Source organism: Castor canadensis, chromosome 1 (assembly GCF_047511655.1).
Source record: "Castor canadensis chromosome 1, mCasCan1.hap1v2, whole genome shotgun sequence".
In the NCBI taxonomy this organism is placed as follows: domain Eukaryota; kingdom Metazoa; phylum Chordata; class Mammalia; order Rodentia; family Castoridae; genus Castor; species Castor canadensis.
In genome coordinates, this window is record NC_133386.1 from 154224146 (window position 1) to 154245587 (window position 21442).

The following is a 21442-nucleotide window of genomic DNA, read 5'->3' on the forward strand; positions in this document are numbered from 1 at the left end:
TAATCTTCCAACAAAATTGAGACAGGCCTGATCTGAAACCCTTTCTCACAGACTTTCAGGCCAGCTACAATGTCTGTGTTATAGTCAGGTGGTTAAATGTGCAAGTCCCATCATTTGGACTCCCTGACCCTGGACAGAGAAATCTTAAGCCTCACCAGTGAAAAATCTGTACTTCCAAGTATCTATGAAAATGTCAGTATGCTCTTGGTACACATTCTTCAAGGAAGACAGTTCTCTACCTTCCCTTCCTATTCATCTTCCTTTTCCTCTTCCCCTCCCTATCTTCTTCCCTTCCTTCATTTCTCCTTCTCTCAAACACACACACACACACACACACACACACACACACACACAGAGGCGCACACATGAGTGAATGCACACACATGCAAGTATTGATCAAAATAAATTTCAACACCTTGTCCCCAGGACTACCATCAAACATTAGTCTCTCCTGGTAAGAAAAACCTGCCTTCTGGAATTTCTTGGAAGTGCTTCCTAAGCCTGCTACTACCCATCCCTTAGACCTCAGGCCAGGGATTTCTGAACTGCCTTGGAAGGGAAGGCCCAGTTCAGACATTGCTATGAAATATCTTCATGTGTTTTCAAGGGATTAGGGTCCTGGAAGAAACCCTGCCAGTAGAGGAGATACTAGTAAGATTCTTCCCCTCAAGCTAAAAAAGGACTTTAGCTGTGACTCAAGATGGGTGAAGTATCACATTACTCTAAAGAGAACAAATTAATCTTCCCTGACTGGTAGGACAGATTCTGCCAAAGAAACAGCTAACAGGAAAACCAGTCCCCGCTCTGTGATGACACAGTAAATGACCAGGCAACACTACTCCCGAAGTGCTGACCTAACCCACAGGCTGTACTCTGCCTCTGGGGAGCAATTTTTGCTGATGTGCTGCTTGTGTATTTAAGACAAACAAACAAAACAAGGAAGAGAAGCAGTCAGGCACTGATAGTGCTGTAAATGTCCTGAGAGAAAGGCTATTCTTTCCACCCAAATTTTGAGCAGACTTCACTAATGGTTAGTGCCCAGAACAGGCAAAATCTCTCTCAAGCAACCCAGCAAGTTCATGCCCTATCTGCTGCAAACCTTCACTTAGCCCCCATGGTTTGACTGAACCTAAGAAACACTTGATTTGGAAGTTATAAAAAAAAAAAGTCCTCCTCGTTTATATTTTTTTATTTTTCTGAACAAGAAGGTAGTGAGGTGGATGAAATATAAAATTCTGTCTCTCATTGAAATGTAGATGGTCCTTTTATTTTAAACTTTAAAATGGTACCTTAAGTACTTGGATTGCTGTGTTCAGTAATATAGGATGTAGCTGCTTCTCAAAGTCCTCAATTATAATGAATACTGAAGACCAACATTTCCTCTGCTTTTCCAGAAGAGACCAACATTTCCTTTGCCTAGAAAATCCAGCTGAAGACTCCCAAGAACAGCCATAAAAATCCTGCATCAGGATTCACAGGCATGCCTTTGAAACACACAGAAGAGCAGAAAAGAGCATGGAAAAACCACTCACCTTCTGCATCTTCTGGTCGAGTAAGGTCGATGACACCTGGGCCCAGCTTTCCATCTTCACTTGACTTTCCTGTCAACTGGGACCCCAAATTCTCAAAGCGTGTTCTTTCCTAGAGGAAAGGATAATGAGAGGCTTAATCTAGCTTCCAAAGAAGCCACTTTTTCTCCCCAGTTTCTATCTTATTTAATGGGCGAAACTTGGATTTGAAAACGTCATTTTGGACCCGCTTGGGCTTTGAAAAATCTTCTAGGAAGATTCTGCTAAAGCTTGATTGTGGCAGTGTTGAGAACATCTAGACCACAGAACCTTGTAAGAAAAGGAAACCTGAGATGGGGAACCTGTTAGAGCTGCTCTACACATCTTCCCTCTGTTGGATTTGCTTTGGTAATATAAAAGGAATGCAATAGAGAAATCTGAGCCAAAAGTACAAAAACGTGAAAGAATAGTTCCTATTAAATTATACTGCTAAATTTAATGAGAGAGGAATTTTCACATTTAGAGATCATAGCTTGTGTTGGTATTCCTAGGGGAATACAAATTAGAATTTTATGCATCAGGATTTCAAAAACAAATATTTCAAAGCAAGTACACAAGATAATGGCATTGCTACTACTGTTTTGCCCGAGAGTTTTAACTGTGACTTCCTGGAAACTAAAAAGGAGGACATCACTCGTAGCCAGCAGCGGAGCCAAGAAAGTTAGACATCCCTGCTGCTGTAGGAGGGAAACCCAAAGCTGTTTGCTTGTTCACCAGTTCTTCTAGGAGTAGGAGTCTGAGGCATCACAGTGAACAGAGCTCTGCAGCTTCTGGATCAGTCGAGGGTTCATTGACCATCATTAATAGAGTGCTCTTGTCTGCAGAAACCCAGCACGTGTTCCCCTATCGCCTCCTTACTACTCTCCAGACTCAAACTTGGCTTTGTGTTATGCTTATGAATGAATGAAACCTTGTTGTTCATTACTATGAAACAATATTAAGTGTCATGTCAGCTTGAATTTACAGACATGAAATAGCAGCTTCCAGCGCCGGGAATGGTTTCTGCATGTTATACTTAATGCATTATGCAGCAGAGAGTGCTGATTGCTGCACAGTCTATTGTTCAATGACCTAGTTCTGTACTGAGCATGTTCGGCATTAGATGGAAATACTCTGCGTGTTCATTTCTGTAAAATGTTTAGAAACTTGGAAATATTCTTAAAGAGCAAACATACAATTACTTGATAGAGGCTGTGCCTCATTTGTACAGTCTCACTACATTTGTGCTTTCTAATACAATTATTTTTGAATATCATTATATTTCTATAATTAATTCCCATCAGTCAAATTGTGCAGGAAGTCTTCTAGTTCTCCTTCATCATGGAATATGTTGAAATCTGTGTTGGAGGAAAACATAGCATAAAACCTTGCTTTCATCTAGCACCATTTCTATGATGGATCTGCAAGAAAAATTATAATCATGACTTTCTCTAACTGGGTAATACTAACTAGTTTCAATAGCAATTCAGAGGGGAAACCTCTGAAATATGACACTTATAAAAGACCGGCTGAAAATAAAAACCAAATTAAGTATGGCTCCCTAATATCTTCTTATATGAACACACTGCCGTTCAAGAACAAATTAACCCAGATGCAGGACACAACAAAAAGCAACTGCAAGCCATGTGGGAGTTTCACACATTGTCAGGGGGAGGACAGCTGCTTTTAATCAGCCAATTGCTATTTTTTGAGTAGCACTTTTAGTTGTCATGATGTAAAGAAAAAGAATTAAAGTAAAGATGGGTAGTACCAGGGAAAGCAAAATACTCAACCTTTGTTTTATCACATTGTTTTGCATTTCAAGTATTTGCATGTGAATGCTTTCCCTGTGTTAAATGCAAAAGGAGTTTTGATGTGACACCTGCAATCTTCTTGGAAGAACAACCTTTAACTGTATTTTCATGGGCGGGGAGACAACTTTCTCTGAAAATCAACAGACTGTGCTACTTATCAATATGCATATTTCAAGTATCTTTCTAGTCATTCATTCTCTTTGATTTTACCGGAAAAATAGTCTCAGTAAAAAAATAAATAAATAAATAAAGTTCCTGAAAGAATATCAATATTTTGACAAGGAAGGAGAAGAGGGAAAATTACATGCCATGGTTTGTAAAATCCTAAGACAACAAAGCTTACATGATGATAATATCTTTTCTTTTATAAAAATGAAGTGCACTCACAATTCAGAAGTATCGGCTTGTTTTTAATCATAACAAAAAACATTCAGAACATTCAACAACACATCCACAGTGTCTTTGAAGTCATACTTTTTTCTGACTTCATTGAAAAAAATTCTTCTGCAGAGATACTTTCCCTATAAAATATCAATATTTTGACAGAGTAGAAGACAAGGAAGAATATCCCATGAAATCCTTGTTAAATAGGCAGAAAATAAATCAATGATAAAAATTGTTTTGGTACTAGGTTGCATCTTAAATTTGATAATATTAAGCACTGTGTTTGAGATTAAAGGAGGACTCCGCAAAGCCAGGCCCTTTCATATAAATTTCCACCTTGTCTCCCACAAGATTTCCTTCTTTTCTTCAAAGAATAGCTCAGAATATTTATTTGCCAGCCACATAACCATAAGATAAGAGGGCTTGATGTCTACAAGTTAGGCCTGGGCAACTGAGCTAAGCAAAGATTTTACCAGTGAGGTTGAATATAAGCCTAGTAACTACAGGATGTAGACATGAGTTCAAAGAGGGGTAGGTATAAAGACACTTTAGCTCCAAGGTGTTTACACTTCTGGCCATTAAATGCTAATGGGCATGCCCCTATGTGGGACAAATACAGATGGTGGGTGGCACTCCTTAAGTCCAAATTCCCCCCACACTTGAACTAGACCTCATAGTGTGTATAGCTCTCAAGTAGGATAATTTCTAGACATAAGCAAAATACCTTCCTGCTAATTTAATCTCAACCCCCTAGAAAATTTCCCAATCTTCACGTTGACAGTGCAATGTGCATTTTACATGCAGCAGTGTGATCAGACACTTACTTATGCATTGTCAGTCACAAACATGCAGGCAACATAAAAGTTATTGAAAAAATTAAAGTCGGCTCTGCTGTGTTGTAGGACGGTTGGCTCTCTAAGTGCTTTGAAATTATGATGTATGAGGTAGATGTTGCATATTAAATAAAGATATTTAAATGATAAAGCCCCCTTTAGTGAGAGCTGATGAATGTTAAATGTTACAAGCCACAAGATGGTAGCATCCATCATCTTCACATATTATCAGAGTCAATGACGGGGCGGCCTCACTGATGACAGATAGACTGCTGCATTATTATCCCTTATTTCCAGAGTCACTGAACAAACCATTCAACTCCTCAGGCATTATTTTTAACTTTGCATTAAATTAGCAACTTTTCCCTCCCTACCATGGCAAGACTGATCAATTATGGCTTTGCATTAGTGGAGAGAAAGAGAATGAATTTGGGGTGACTAAAAGACCAGAGGTCTGTTTTCATCTAGGAAAAAAAAATCAGCTTCATCTTACTGGCAACAAATATAAAATTGTGATCTTGGGAAAGAACAGCAATGAAACAGTAAGCACACAATAATGGCTTTTCTTTGCACTTAGATAAAAGCTGAATTTTTGATGTGCACAGTATATTTTAATAAAATTTTATATACTATGTTTTATACACTTATTGGCTATTCCATAATAATGTGTGTGCTAACAGTAAAATTGCTCTTAAATTTATGTGTGTTATTTATATGTTCCCACGTAACAATGCTTTTTGTTGTAAAAAATATTCTGTTTATTAATGTAACTTTACAACCACTGCATCCAAGATCCGTGGTAAATTAATGACATTTTTATTATTTTATAGTGTCATTAAATTTTTACTGATCACTCCATCAAACAGAGGCAGTAAAGGCCATAATGTAAACTGGGACACTTAGATCAGGCAGCAGGAAGACATTGCATATAGTCTGAAGAAAACTGCTAGCAATAAATGATATTTATACCATCTTTAAGCATGTGAGAATACTTGGATAAGTTTGGCAAAACTGTTTCAGTAGTAGAGTGGATTGTGTACTTAAATAACAGTTTGCTTGCCAGTGAGCCAAGCCTTTTTCAAACCATATGCAAGATGACTGACTGCAGCCGTCTCTTGAAAAACAACACATGAAATGTAATGATGCACCGGGCACCTTCCCCTGGAGCACCAAGACTGACCAGCTTGCTTCAAGTCCTTTCAATACGGTCCTCTTTTTCTACAGTGTGAAGGAGAAAATGGCACATGCTGGGAGAAACCTTTTGTTTGTTGGTTTACAAATGAATATATTCCATATAAGCAGACACGTCTAGACAACGATGTGATATATTTTATTCCAATGGTGTAAATGAGAGGCTCTTTACCAACCTTTATTCCAAGGCTCATTTCTAAACAATCTCTGAATATAGGGTCATTCATAGCAGCCACACAACATACAACTGGGAGGCCCTTACCTATATTGTAGTTAAAATTGGTGAAAGATAATTATCTTGGATTTTTTTCATGTATAAAATATATTATTATAAGGATGCTCTCTATACTGACTTAAATAAACTTAAGTGTGTGTTGTTAACTAATTTCAAATATTCTGTTTATGTATATAGAAGGCAGTAAACAGAAAATTCTATGCTCATATAATCATGGATTTAGGAGTGCCAATCTATATGGGGAATCTGTATGATTCTTTTTTATGTAAATGAGAATGTTGTTGTTATTTATGCAAATACACATTTAAATACTAAAAATTCTTTCAAATTTACAATGATAAGGAATTTTGCATAAGACATTAATATTCCTAAAGCAGGATTTTCTAAGGGAAAAGAGCATATACATAAACTTTAAACAGAAATTCTGTAAGGTTACCACAATATCCTGAGATACTGTCTGTCCTTGAAGTTCCAGCTATATCTAAATTATTGAGTGCTTGCTGAATGAAGTCTTGTTTTCATTCTAGCTCCAAGTTTCAATTTTTCTGATATTTGATTTTCACTTGTATATTGAGGTGGATATTCAACACAGGAAGAAAACACTTTCCTATACTGAAAGTAAAGATATTCCTGCAACTTTCTCCTTACCCACCTACCCTTCAGTTCTGTGTTTACATCAATGCCAACTTGCCAATAGTACTTGTCTCACTACTTTCCTTATCCTTTTCTGCCAAGTCAACAGTACAGGTTTGTTGATTTTCCTTCCACAGAGCCTCTTGACTGGTTCTTCCCATTCAATGCCCATCTGCCATTACTAAGTACCCCAGCATAAGCCCTCAGGCCCTCACCCTTGAAGCTTCCTTTTTAGTCTAACTGATCCTTGGCGCTGCCTTCCCCAGTCCTACCGCTCACACACCTTCCTTGGCGTTCTACTCCATGTGTCTAATTCAGAACCTTCCATGGCTTTCTATTTTCTGTTGCATTCCATTCACACCCTTCCCCTGGCTTTCAAGTTCCTTCATTCACTGCCTGCTCCACACCATTTTAAACTCAGTTTTCTACAATTCTCCAATCATACATTCTCTGCTTGGGGCAGGGACTTACCTTCTATTCATAGTACCACGGTCCTGTCTTCTTCATGGCTGCTGGGATATGCTTCCCTGTCTCTTGTGGCCAAGACCCAGGTGAAATGAAAAGCCCAAGTTTTCTGTAAACTCTATAACTTCTCTAATCCACTCACTTTCTGATATGTGCCAAAACTCTAACTTTCCCTACATAATTAGCCTTTAGTTATAGAGTACCATGTTAAAGAATCAAGGTTTGGTTCATATATACTGCCAAGTCTCCCTCAACAACATCAAAAGATTTGTATAAGTCAGGGATTATATCGTAGACCTTTTCTATGTATCTTACAAGGCATTTAGTATTGGTGTCCATAAGTACTTGCAGGTTTATATAAGGCAACATAATTTATTTGCCCACATAAATTTAAAAAATACCCTGTACAAGGGAATGTCCAAAAGGAGCAAAAGTACCAATTTTCTAATATTTTAAGCTTGTGAAAGATGTGTTTAGACTCACCACTCTTCACTATTTTGGTAATGTCTCTTTGAACAATAATAATCAAGATAAGGAAAAAATTTAAAACACCTTAAGTATTTGTAACAGAGAGAAATAAGCAATTTTACAGAGCACAATAGAAAATGCATTCAATTATATAGCTTAACATGAATTCTAATTTGGAATTTCTATAGGTAAATACTTGTATATTTGCAAAGTCTGAAATATAGTGGTAACAGAAAATATTACCTACCATAAATGCTTGATTTATAAAGCAGTATACATTGCAAAATAGACAGTTTTATTTTACTTTGTTTTGTTTTGGAAGTAGGACAATGCCAGGTTGCTCTGGATGACTTTATGTAGTTCCTTGCTCTGGACGTATCTTGCTATGATGGGATTCTAAAGAGATGTTGCTCAATTGCAGATGTGGTTTCCTTTTTATTGACTTACCAAACTCTATCACTTATCATATTTATTTTATATCCTTCATTTTATTTTTTATCTTTTTAATCTCCAAAGAATTTATTATAATACAATGTGATTTACTGAATTTGAATTTCATCAATCAGGAATTAGTTTGGTAAAAGGGTCTAAGCAGATGTTTGGGTTTTTTGTAATAATATCTTTCTTTAGAAACAATGCATAATTGAAATAGAAATGTTTAAAATACTTAAGGGATAAATGATTCTTATAGGACTTTCAAGTATGGGTGAAATCAAGATACAAATTTTTGCTGTACCAATTTTAGTTTGGTGCAGCTATAAAGCAACACCTAGGGGTATATTTTGTTATATTAGTTTAAGATTTAATGTTATTAAACCTTCATTTAAAATACTTTTATAATTCAGCCTTTGCTAAAGCACATTGAGTATTATCCCAGTTAACATGACTCAACATGTCATTTTATGACTTAAACTGAGCTATTTGATTACTATACTTTTAAAAAACCAAACAACTACATTAGTGGTAATTCATCAAGTTATCATAATAAAGAATCAAACAGAATTTTGTATGGTCAATATTTGTTTACTCTTTTTTTTTTTTTTTTTTTTTTTTGGTGGTGGTGATGGGAATTCAACCCAAGGCCTCATACCTAGGCAAGTGCTAAGTCAGTCTGGATCTTTCAGTGTTGTTATTATGCCCTATTAGGCATAATAGCATTTACTTGCATTTTTCTCATGCACTTCACTCTTTGTCCACCATTTTCTGTTGAACATCTGGGTCTCTATTTACATCCTTCATTTTATATCTAATAATTTAATGAATCAAAAAATATAGGCATTACATTAGAAGGACCCACATATACTTTTTTAAAGGTGATTCTTTTTGGAAGAAGTTATTTTAGAGGTACTAGGATTTACTTTCTTAATGACATTTTAATGGTTCCATAGTCATTGTCATGATAATAAATATTCTCGCTGTGAGAAAAGAAGTTCATTGTTGAACTTCATTTTTATTTATTTATTTATTTATTTTCATTTTTCTTTGATTATTCATATGTGCATACAAGGCTTGGTTCATTTCTCCCCCTGCCCCCACCCCCTCCCTTACCACCCACTCCGCCCCCTCCCTCTCCCCCCACCTCAATACCCAGCAGAAACTATTTTGCCCTTATTTCTAAATTTGTTGAAGAGAGAGTATAAGCAATAATAGGAAGGAACAAAGGTTTTTGCTGGTTGAGGTAAGGATAGCTATACAGGGCATTGACTCACATTGATTTCCTGTGCGTGGGTGTTACCTTCTAGGTTAATTCTTTTTGATCTAACCTTTTCTCTAGTACTTGTTCCCCTTTTCCTATTGGCCTCAGTTGCTTTAAGGTATCTGCTTTAGTTTCTCTGAGTTAAGGGCAACAAATGCTAGCTAATTTTTTAGGTGTCTTACCTATCCTAAACCCTCCCTTGTGTGCTCTCGCTTTTATCATGTGCTCATAGTCCAATCCCCTTGTTGTGTTTGCCCTTGATCTAATGTCCACATATGAGGGAGAACATACGATTTTTGGTCTTTTGGGCCAGGCTAACCTCACTCAGAATGATGTTCTCCAATTCCATCCATTTACCAGCGAATGATAACATTTCGTTCTTCTTCATGGCTGCATAAAATTCCATTGTGTATAGATACCACATTTTCTTAATCCATTTGTCAGTGCTGGGGCATCTTGGCTGTTTCCATAACTTGGCTATTGTGAACAGTGCCGCAATAAACATGGGTGTGCAGGTGCCTCTGGAGTAACAGTCTTTTGGGTATATCTGAACTTCATTTTTAAATATTTTGTCAGCTAAGACTATTAATTTGTCTAGCTCCCAGTAAGGATGTATTCATCCTTAACCCCAAAATTGATCTAGGACTCATGAATTTGTTAAGGTCCTCAAAGCACAAATACACCAATTGGAAGAGTGCCACTTGCAGAGCAGCTGCTCAGTAAGGTCTTTCTAATGGCTATTTCCTTTAGTCATACACTAATACTGTAAGAAAAATATTACTATTGTTATCAATTTTATTAGGGAAAAAGGGTGAGGCACAAAAAGAGTTTTTAATATTTTCATGGAAATTTTGATAGGTATTTGTGCAGTGGTGACGTTAGAATAACTCTACAAGTTAATGACCATGTGGTCTCACTGAACCTATCCCCTCATTTGAAAAATGGATTAGAAAACGCACATGCCACAGGACTGCCATGATTAAATGACAGATTATTTGTGTGAGTGTTTTGCAAAAAATAAAGCAATTCATAAAATATCCACTTCTTTTAAAGATATTACTTAGTATTTGCTAAATGTTTTAAACTAAACATTAATAATGATAGCGTCCTGTTCTAAATACAGTGTATTGATATCTAAATATCCATTTCTCCTGCATCAACAATGGATCTACAAAAGATGCCTTCCTTTTTCTGTCTAGGCTGCTAAGCATCTCAGAACTAAATTTAGATCTCAACTCTTGTAACCATGTAGTAGCCAGATCTCCACTTTTAAGCCCTCACCTATATAATGAGAAACAAGTTGTCTGCATGGCTTGTATGACATTCAGTGATCTGGCTCCTGCTCCCCCTACCAGTTTCAGGTCCTAGTCATTCCAGTTCGTATTCTATGTTCCAATGAAATGAAACATTTTTAAATTTCCTGAATATAATATCCCATATTCCTGTGTATATCTATATACTAATCTTTCTTTCTAAAATGACCTAACTTTCTTAATGACATCATAATTAAGTCCATCCTGGGCCTAATTAAAACATTTCTGCTCAACAAAATCCATTGTTGACTTCCTTAGATGAGCCCCAGGAAGAATCCATCACTGTCTCTTTTGTTCCATCTCCATGTTATGTTAACAGAAAAATACATTACAGTTAATGACTGAGTCTGTTTACATGGGTCCTCAACTAGTTCTAAAGATGCACTGTCCGTTATCTTGTTAGCTTTGAACCATGAGTGCTTCTCATGGTATTGTACATACTATGTACTCTTGTTGCTAAATCCTGATAAAATTATTTTCCTTTCTTTTCATTTTTTAAGTAAAATAAAATTAATTTTTAGATATTTTTAAAAAGCAGCAATATATAAATGAATAAAAGATAGATAAAATACAAAGGAGGGTATGTAAATCAGTTAAACAATAGCGTGAGATCTTGGTCAGGGTTGATACAGGAACTTGATCTTATTTTGATTATATGAAAGGGCTGTGCAAAATATTTTTTCCTACAACTTCAACTGCCCCCCTAAAGTTCCTCTCACACATTTCTTACACTGCTTAGCAAGCTCCATTAGCAATTCACTCGTTGAACTAATTTAAAATGCCAATCTCTCATGAAAGGTAATAGAAAATAAACTGTTAGACCAAATCATATTAATTTCAGTTTAATTCCTCTTGAGAAATAAGAGCTTTCTTAGGGGAAACAATCTAGGAGAAGCCACGTGAACAGAGACACAGAGCAGGTGGTCAGGGAGAGGATACTTGAAATCATTTCACAAGTGTTTAAGAATATACAAGCTTAGTAAAGGTGGCTGCTAAGGGTTGAACTATGTCCTTAAGTTGAAGCTATATCACCCATTACCTCATAATGTGACTATATTTGGAGATAGGGCCTTTAAAGAGATAATCGAGATAATCAAGCTAAAATGAGGCTGTTAATGTGGGTCATACTCCAATCTGACTGTATCCTTATATGAGGAGGAAACTTGGACACAAAAATAGACATGAGATGTGTGTACACAGAGGAAAGACCATGTAAAGACACAAGGTCTTGTATCCATACACAAGTCAAGAAGAGAGGCCCCAGAAGAAACCAATCCTGCTGACACCTTCGTCTGGGACTTCCAGCTTCTAGAATGGAAAAAATTAATTTCTATGGTTTAATCCACCCACTCTGTGGTATTTTGTTAAGGCAGCCCTACCAAGCTATTACAATGGAGATTTTGTCTCTTACAACACAAAAGATTCTTGTTATTGGCTAAATATCAGATAATAAAGCAACAGCTTTTAGAAAGGATGTCTTATTAATCTCAGAAACAATTTTTCAGAAACTTATGCCATTAGGATTTAGTAGTGGCTCTGTTGATGGCTCTATCTATCTATCTGTCTATCTATCTATCTCCCTACCTATTTATGATGCTTCAAAGGAAAAAGTTATCCCTTAGAGGGAAAAAAGACATGTAAGGGCTTGGTAAAGTTTTTGAAAAAACAGAAGATTTACACTTGAGACATGAAACATAATCAATAAAGATTGACATAAGTTGTTCAGATCTCTGAGGATGCTTATATATGTCTCTGGACCATCAGCTCTTTGAGGAAGGGCAAGTGTCTCATGAACCTCTCTTTCCCTAGTTAGCACAGTGCCCTGCAAGCAGAGAAGCATGCAGCACATGCCTACTGAAATGAACTAATGTCTGCAGAGTTTCTTGTGGAGATGTTTTATGGAGCTTTCAAAAACATTTTCAAATGATGTATGCCAAGTTTCCCTCTGGATTTGAAGAGTACACCAAACTAAGCAAGTTCTATCTCCACAACCCTGGTAACAGCAGCATCCTGCATATCTCTTCTAACACACATTTGAGTTCTTGTCACTGACCACCACATGATAAATGATACAGTAGCATTGGTTCTGATGATCTGAGACCCTTTTAGCCTTGGGTGCCACAGAGTTAAATTAATTTCATCAGGATTATAGTGCTTACTGAACCCCTTTAACCAAATGCTTTCTCTCTCACTCATATGGTTTTAATATGGCTTTAACCAATTGCAAGGTTATTTATAAGTTTGCAACTCCCAAGTAGAGTTACAAAGCATTCAGATTTAAGCAAATCCAGTTGTGTGGCAGCCCAACTCCTACTTATGTGCGGTTTCACCTTTTTATTCATGTACAGAGGCATGAGGTAGACTTGTTCCTGAATATTCTCTGATTAACTTTTGTTTCAATAACAAGTTCACAAAAAGTTCCATTGTAAAATTACACAAACTCCTATTAAAACAACACATGATTTAAAAACCTAGAAAGTTCTATCACCACTTAAACCACCAACAAGACTGTTTTTCTAACATTTGCCATATGAACAAAGGTTATCATAATAAAATTAATGAACAGTTAGGCAAATGTCTTTGTCCAAAAATGTATCATGGGGATTTCATTAGTTCAAAATCTAGGCACTTGATTTCAGATAACTATTTAATTTATAATGTGTATTTTTCAATATTGTTTGTGGAAACACAGGTGCAATTTACTCAAGTTGAAGGCATTAAAACTATATAAACCAAGAATGAATATGTTCTTCAAAAATATACCTACTATTCAACTTTAGCTGGCAAATTGCTAATTTTGAAGACTTCTTGCCTCAGAAATATAAACATAAAAAATAGAAAAATGTAATGCCATAATTTTTTTAATTTCCAAGACATATGAAGAATATATCTTATCTCTTAAGAGATTTTCTTATAATTTAAAGAAATATGTATGCATATATCTTTAAAAGAAATAACATATATCTTTAAAAGAAAATTAAGAGCATGAGCAAGTTTCACAGCCAGAAGGAAATGTAAGGCCTCTTCACACACACAGCTCTGAGACCACAGATGTTAGGACTCTTAACCTGAAAGCCCTGCAGCTACTAGTGAACAGATCCAGATATGCCTCTGCCTCCAGACTTGCAGCATCCTCTCTTCCACTAAGCCACTCTGTACTAACTGTGCTAGTCCCTGTTCACTTCATCTACAAAATGAGAGTCCAGTTAACTTATCTGAATGGTTTCTTCCAACTCTGAGACTTTATGATTCTATGATACTTGATTTTTTGCTAAGATCTACACTGCACCACACATATGTAAAATCAATTCACCAAGTTATTTAAAAATTCTAAATAATTATTCATGCTCTCAAAGTAGTCAAAATTAATCTATTTGTCAAACAAACTTACCAAACTATGGTTACACTTAGTCAAAAATCATGTTTGCTACTTCTGAGATTTTGTTGTCTCTATAGGCAGAAGCAATAGAAAGGAAGGGACATGATAGCAGAGGAAGGCAAAGAAAGGAGGCAGGAAAAATGAGAGGGAGAATGTTTTCATTTGAATTTGGCTTAACTATGTCTCTGTGTCCCTAGTTTAATATTGACTATGGTGGCACTAGCACAAAATTCAACCCCTTTTGTTTGCAAGCAAAATAACTTAACTGCAAAGATTGCTGCTAAGAAGAGGGGCTCTCTTCAGAAAAAAGTGGTTAACTTCACGACATCAAGATGGTATGTTCTACTATATCCTCCTTCTAGGAATTAAAGAAGTACCATAAGATCAAAAGAAGTCACAGATGAATTTGCAATATAAAATAGTTATGTCTGATTATGGAAGAAACTTTTTTAAAGATTAAATGAATTCAAAATTTAGAAAATGGGCTGGAGGCATGGCTCAAGTGGAAGGGCTTCTGCCTAGCAAGTGAGAGACCCTGAGTTCAAACCCTAGTACCACCAATAAATAAATAAATATGGTAAAGGCCAAAAAAATTAGAAGCTATGTTTTCACTTCATAAAATTAAAGAAAATGATTCTGAAATTGAAAATTTCAAACTGAGTTTAAAAGAAAAAGAAAATATTTAGGAACTCTATTCAAAATAGTACTCCAATGTAGCAACATTACAAAGGACAAAAGATAGTGTCCAACAGTGGTGATATGTGTTAATTGTATGGTTTTCCAAAGATGTGGGAGAACTGATATCAATTACAGTATAATTACCATTACTTCCAACAGAGTTAACATGTAGTTACTCCAAAACAACATACAATTAACTGGTGTCACGTTGCACACCAGACTAAATCAGATACAAATTAACAATTCCCAAATGTAACTATAATATTTTTCTAGCTCTTAAAAATAAAATAGAAATAAAACAACTTTTATTTGATAAAGTCAAAGCTTTTTAGGAATCAGTGTAACTATTTAAAAGGGGGAAAATCCAAGACTTATAAGTCAGAAACCATCATTTTTAGATATAAGAGGGAAAACTGCATAGGGAGGGAGATGTATGCATTAACGAAAATTTAAAGTTCTTAAGCTAAAGCTATTGTAAATAAAATTAGATTCTTCCCCATGTCTCTTTCAGTTCCTGAAAATTGGGCAGCTCTATTTTGAAACCATATTTAATACTATTCTTAGTTCTTACTGATACCTAATATTTTTTGCTTTATTTAGTAAACTCTGGTCAAGAGCCTGCCTGAGTGGTGCTATGGAGGGACAAATGAGTCAGGTTCATTCTAGGAGGAAGCTTACACTGAATTACTGGTGATTTGCTATATGAAGTGGTAAGTCTTGACTCAGTATGAACACTTTCCTTATCAGGAGGTGAACTGATGAGACAAAGAATGCCACACTTCAGTCTGAAGAAATAAAATTCCTTATTGTAATGTCTCAAGTCAGCAATAATAACACAGGATGCTTCGACATACTGCGTGTGTGGGAACATGTACATGCCAGACATGCACATAGGTTTAATTAGAAGAGAACTGAAAATGGCAGAGTGCAATGCTGTGAAGTTGATGAGAAGACAAAGGGAAAGTAGTTGTATCTAAAATACAGCTACAGCATATCTGCTACATCCTGTTTCAAACATCTGGGCTTCCAATTATTTATTGAACTCATGTTTAAGAGTTATTTGGGAATACTGAAAACATTTATAGAATAGGATGTTATTCATGCTAACAGCTTTGTAAAATACTTCCAGGATTGAGCTCTTGCTAAAATCTTGAACAATATGAGTGAAAACAGCTATGAGATTATTATGTTTCAGTAAATGTGTGGAAACCATGAAGATGTTAGCATACTAAGAATAAACTTTGCAAATAGCATGTTAATTAGTGTAGCAGACAATATTTTATTAGAAACTTGTGTTTTGCACATTTTTGAAGATTTAATTTATATCTTATATCTGGATTTTTTCCTTCCTTCCTTCTTTCTTTCATTGAGTTAGGCACAATGGAGATTACATAAGCATATGCAAATTTTCCCCATGTAGCCATTTTTAACCTGAGTATGAAGCTTAGGGATAGATATTTATTCTTGCACCTAGTTCTCTTTTACTCTCCTAAATTCATGATTTTTTGCTGAGTTTTAAGGGAAACAAACTGGTTAGGAGAGGTGGCAATGGAACAATGATGGGTACATATGGCCTGTTATTTCCCCTTGTTCCCACATCATTGCTACATTCCTCTGATTATTGCAGTCTCAAAAAATGTGCTGATCACTGTCTGTGTTAGGCGACACTGCCAACCCTGAGAAGCTAATATCCCAGATAGAGTACATTATGCATATGATGTAAATGAGGTATGGGCGCTCCACATATCAGCCATTTGTCATCAGAGAGCCAGCAAACAGAGCACTGGGTGCAAGTGCTTATTATTCCCTTCCACTGTGAGCACAAATGGCAAACATAGACAAATAAGTAAAATAGAAATAAAGATCACCTGCTCTTCACAGCAGAATCTAATTGGCACAAAAGGAAATTTTTTTCATCTTAATGTACATTTTGGGTAGAACTTTTTATTTGCTGTATTGTATTAGAGGGAAAGGGCTGTCATCTCTACATTCAGAAATTAGAAACTGAAATATAATATGTAATAGACCAGGACAGTGAGGATCAAGAACGCTCCAACTTTATTTCTTAGTAACTCTGAAGTCAATCTTCAGCTTTATATTTCAATAACTTAAATATCAAGATGATCACAGCATTGGAGCCGAATTTATGACTTAATTCATGAATTAGAACTCAAGCTAATAACTGAAGTTTGGAAGCTAAATACAAAGACACTTTCAAATGTAGAATCTGAATTCTTGGTCTAAAGGCAAGTGCTTCAAAGTATTTGAATAATCATTCCTGAAAAATTAGAATTGGTGCTTAGATCCTTAGATCATAGGCTAAAATTTCTAAATGAAATTAAATGCAACACCTCTAAGGCCTCTCCTACTGAGCTATCAATAAACAAGCATGCACTTCTTCCTAAAGTTTGAACAGCACCTCTCCTGGTCCCTCTCCATCCCCTTCATAGGTTAGGAAAAACCTGGAAAATTAGCCAGAGCAGAATATAAGAGAAATCATTCACTTAGTCCCAAAGATAGAATAATGACAGTTACCAAAATTGGATTTGCATAGTATCGAGGAAAAAAACAGGTATTCATAGAACAAACAACTTTCCATGTAAGCATTATAATTAGCAGAGCTTTTAAATATTTGCAGAATTTTTAAGGGTTCTTTCAGACTAATTAATGACTTAAGAAGATTGTAACAATTATACAAGCTACAAAGGTTTTAAGAATATAGTTTTATAGTTTATTTAATTCTACTGCAATATTTGACACAAAGAACAGCAAGATCTTTAAAATCTAAATTTGCTTTTCTCTGAATAAATGCATATTCAAATTTATACTATGAACAAAATTTTAGTTTTCCATAGCCAAAGTGATAAACAAAAGAGTAAAACTCCACCCTCTTACCTTACTGCCAAAACCAAAGAACTGCTCATAAAGCTAGCTAACCTTCTTGCCTTGCACCAGGACCAGCATGTTAAAACCTGCCATTTAAGTAAGTCTTTGAGTTGTGGACTATGTTCTTTTATTGGTAATATGACATAAAGGGCTGTATTATTAGAATGCTCCGAACAAAATAAACAAGTTTTAAAATAAATATAATCTATTTAGGAACTGTTTGGCTTGAAATACTAGCCTTCCAGTGAAGACCAGTTAAAATATCTGCAGGCTCACACTTGTACTTTCAGTTGTTTTAAAATCATTGTGCATTGTTATAAATAGTCACATACTTCACCTTCTGGATAAATTGCTTTAATTGAAAACTGCACTCTTTAGTATGGTTTTTATTTGAAGATAAATCAATACTTAATATTCCCTCAAACATCACCTTTAGGTAGTTTTTTCTCTCATTAAATTACCTTCTAATACTATAAAAGTTTGAGAAAATTATCCCAGAAAACCAGTCGACACAAAGCCACATGAAATTCATTAATGTGCAGTGTTTTGATCTTCTTGTATTGTACTGATCAGTATATCCACCTACATTTAGCTAATTCTCAGTCTTCAACAAATTATTTGAAAAAAGTAAATGTTTCCTATAAACTCCAGAGATCATTGGTACAACAGACTTGATTTACATAAAACAGACTTCACTTCCTTTCTACAACCTCTCCTTCACACCACCACACACAAAGATGATAATCAAAATTGTTTTATTTATGAAAAATAGTGAGGACATGCTCCTTATTTATGCAGCCTAAGGCAGCTTTGACCTCCATTGCAATGAGGCTGAAGGCAAAAGGCACACAGCATAACACACTACCCTTTCTCAGAAGAAACCACTGACTCAGTTCCCCTACCTCACATAACACATGTGGCCATGCCCAGCCATGATGACATCATATAAGCAATAAAGCCCTTTCCACATATTATCTCGTTTGTAAGGCATAATCTACCAATTCTTCAAAACACACCGAAGCTCCATAAGATTAGCAGCTTCCCCAAGATCCCCATACATTGTAGCTTAGAAAACAGGTCTCCAGCTTTAAAATCCAGGCGGAATGTCTTTTGTTTTGCAGGGCTTAATTTATGAAACTTGACTCAGTTTTAGGTACAGCTCATGCAATCAGGAAACCCATCATCCAAACTGGCTTCCAAAGATTTACAAATCAGTATTTTATAGATTTAACTTTCAGAAGTTATTCAAGTCTAAGACTTTACTGCCTAACCATCTATGTAAATAAAATCAGTGTTAAATTCTTCATGAATTTATACTGGTTGTCTCTCAAGTCCCCTCTACTGTGCTACCTCATTGTGTATGGTAATTCTTATGCAATTTTGGGTCCCTCCCCACCCCCTGCACACTGAAGATGCACAGACAGGAGCTCCTGTGACCCTGCTGATATTAAGGACATGGTGCAAGGAGAGAGATTATTATATGTGAGAGCTACAGAAAGATCTAGAAATCACAGTCACCTCTTGTAACAATAAGACTTTGGGAGAAAAATCATCTGTGGTCAGAGACTGCACCCTAACTGCAATAGGCTGTAAGATTGCAGTGAGAAGATAAGGAAGAAGAGAGGGAGGGAGAGAAGGTAAAATAGGGAGAGGGAGAAGAGAAAGAAGGGAGGAGGGAGAGAAGGAACTCAGAGGGAGAAAGGAAGAGACTTATATTCTTATACTACAAGTAGACAGAGATGTGTGAGCAATGGACTCACAACTTCCAAAACAGAAGACAGGAGAAAGGGGCAGTGATGCCAAGCAACTTGGGATGGCTAGAAGTGACATCAAAATTCTTCTAAAGTCTAGCAAGAAGCAACCCTCCTATAGACCTTGTGAAAATCCTCTGCCTGAGGAAGACCAGACACATTCAATAACACAGACAGATCCTGATGAAAAGAAATGTTTATCTCAATAAGAGTAACTAATACTTTCAGATCAGGTGTCTAGTCATAAGCAATCATAATCAATGAATAATGCCTGAGCATTTTAGGCTCAGTGTTAGGGACACAGGGACTCTTGTTCCACGTTAGCAATAATAGTAATGTGGAGTAGCACAAAGTGGAGACTAAAGAGCTGATATTTGGACCTAGATTTGCCCACACAACTGACTGCTCAGTGCTTTTGTGATTGTTTTTAATTTGAAAAGGGAGACAACAACAGATAATAATAATCCCTACTTAACAGAATTTTTGTGAACATTAAATGAGAATTTTGTATAAAAGTATTTCTTATACATCAATACCTATAAATTATGTTAATTACTTCAAATATTCATTTGTGTTTATAATCCTATATCCCTGAGGTTTTTCCCTCTGAAAAAGAATCACTTATTAGTTGTTTCTATAGTTGCTATGGAACAACTTGACTTTCTGCAATTTTATCTATATGGAGAAATATCCTCAATCTATCTCAGTTATCACTACCATTATTTTAAATTCATTCTCTCCCTCTGTGTTTCTCTACCTCTGTGTCTCTTTCACATGTACACACACACACACACACACACACACACACACACATACACACACACACACACTCATAAAAACAACCTGTGGATTAAATTTCTTAGCTGAGCATTCAAGGCTTCTGTTACCTGAACCTTGCTGCCCTCTTACTCAGATGCTGCTCCTCCTGATTGATCTGTTCTCCACTTCAATCGCCATAGGGAAAGAAGACACATGTCCCATCCATACTCATGTTGGGGCCCCACTTGGAACACTTCTCTGCATATTCTATCCTGCTTGTCCTTTCGGAGAGGCAGTTCAAGCCCTTCCTGTTCCCCAGAACTTCTCTTTCCACTCAGCCATTGGTCCGGAGGCTCCCTTTATCTTCGGGACATTACATGACCTTGCAACTTATTTCCCACATTTTGGCTCTTGGATTCTATATTGTCTGATTCCCTTTTAGGAAACTATCCTGTGTCCCAAATCAGACTACACCATCCCTCAGGGCAAGAAAGAACCAATATTTCTCTGAATCCCAAGCATTTAATGCAAGCCCACATGTCTGATGACGAACACTTCCCTTCTAACTCCTGTGATGTCCTATGGTTGCAAACAATACTGAGGAAGCCAGAAAAATATTTACTTGCATCTGCCTTACTTTAAACACATTATTTTATTTAATTTTGCCCACAACTTTGTATATTTATCATTTCTGCCTTCCCAGTGAGTAAACAAAGGCACTAGAAAGTAACAGGCTACAGGTGAAACAGCTTATACTACTTGTGTGTTGAAGTGAAAAGATCATTAGGCTGTGAAGCTGAAATCTTGATGTAGATATGACCTATTATAAAATGTCATGTTCCCTCTTCCATTCATGATGTTTGCTTAGACCTGGGGATATCATTTTGATACGATATATTATCTAGAATAAGAAAGACTAAACTTACTTCCAACCTCCCTTGCAGAAGTGTAACTAAGATCAGGGAACTCATGTCACGTTTTTAAAAGAACAGAAAGGTCTCCCCCGCCGCCCCTGTCTCTCTGTCTCTCTGTCTCTTTCTTTCTTTGAATGGTGTTGGAGATAGAACCCAGGGCTTGGCAAGTACTCTACCATTGAGTCACATCCCCAGCCCTAGAAAGTTCTTGATAAGGCAATGGAATTTTTTAAACTAAGAGTTCACTAAAATGTTTCTTTAAACATGTTCCATTTTAAAGATGGAATATTGAGGTAAACTTTAAGGTTGATATTTTAGCATCAACATATATAGAAAGAGCCCGATTTTATAGTTTACCTTTTCTTTAAAATTATAGTGTTCAGAAGAGAAGTGAACAACTTAGAGTGGTCTTGTTGAGAACTTCAGGGGACTTTTAAAGTCTAGAAGATAGAAAAACTGAAGTCATTAAGCTATGAATTTATAAGACACCCTTTGT

The 21442-nt window shown here is 36.1% G+C and overlaps 1 protein-coding gene across 25 annotated transcripts in view; it reads right to left on the minus strand.

The window, feature by feature from the left end:
- Positions 1-21442, minus strand: part of Sox6 (SRY-box transcription factor 6) — a 576267-nt gene that overhangs the window by 42752 nt on the left and 512073 nt on the right. For all 25 annotated transcript variants that reach the window (XM_074042103.1, XM_074042097.1, XM_074042114.1 and 22 more), the window contains one exon: positions 1533-1641. In XM_074042103.1, the coding sequence (XP_073898204.1) occupies positions 1533-1641 (109 nt within the window). The remainder of the gene's footprint in view (positions 1-1532; positions 1642-21442) is intronic.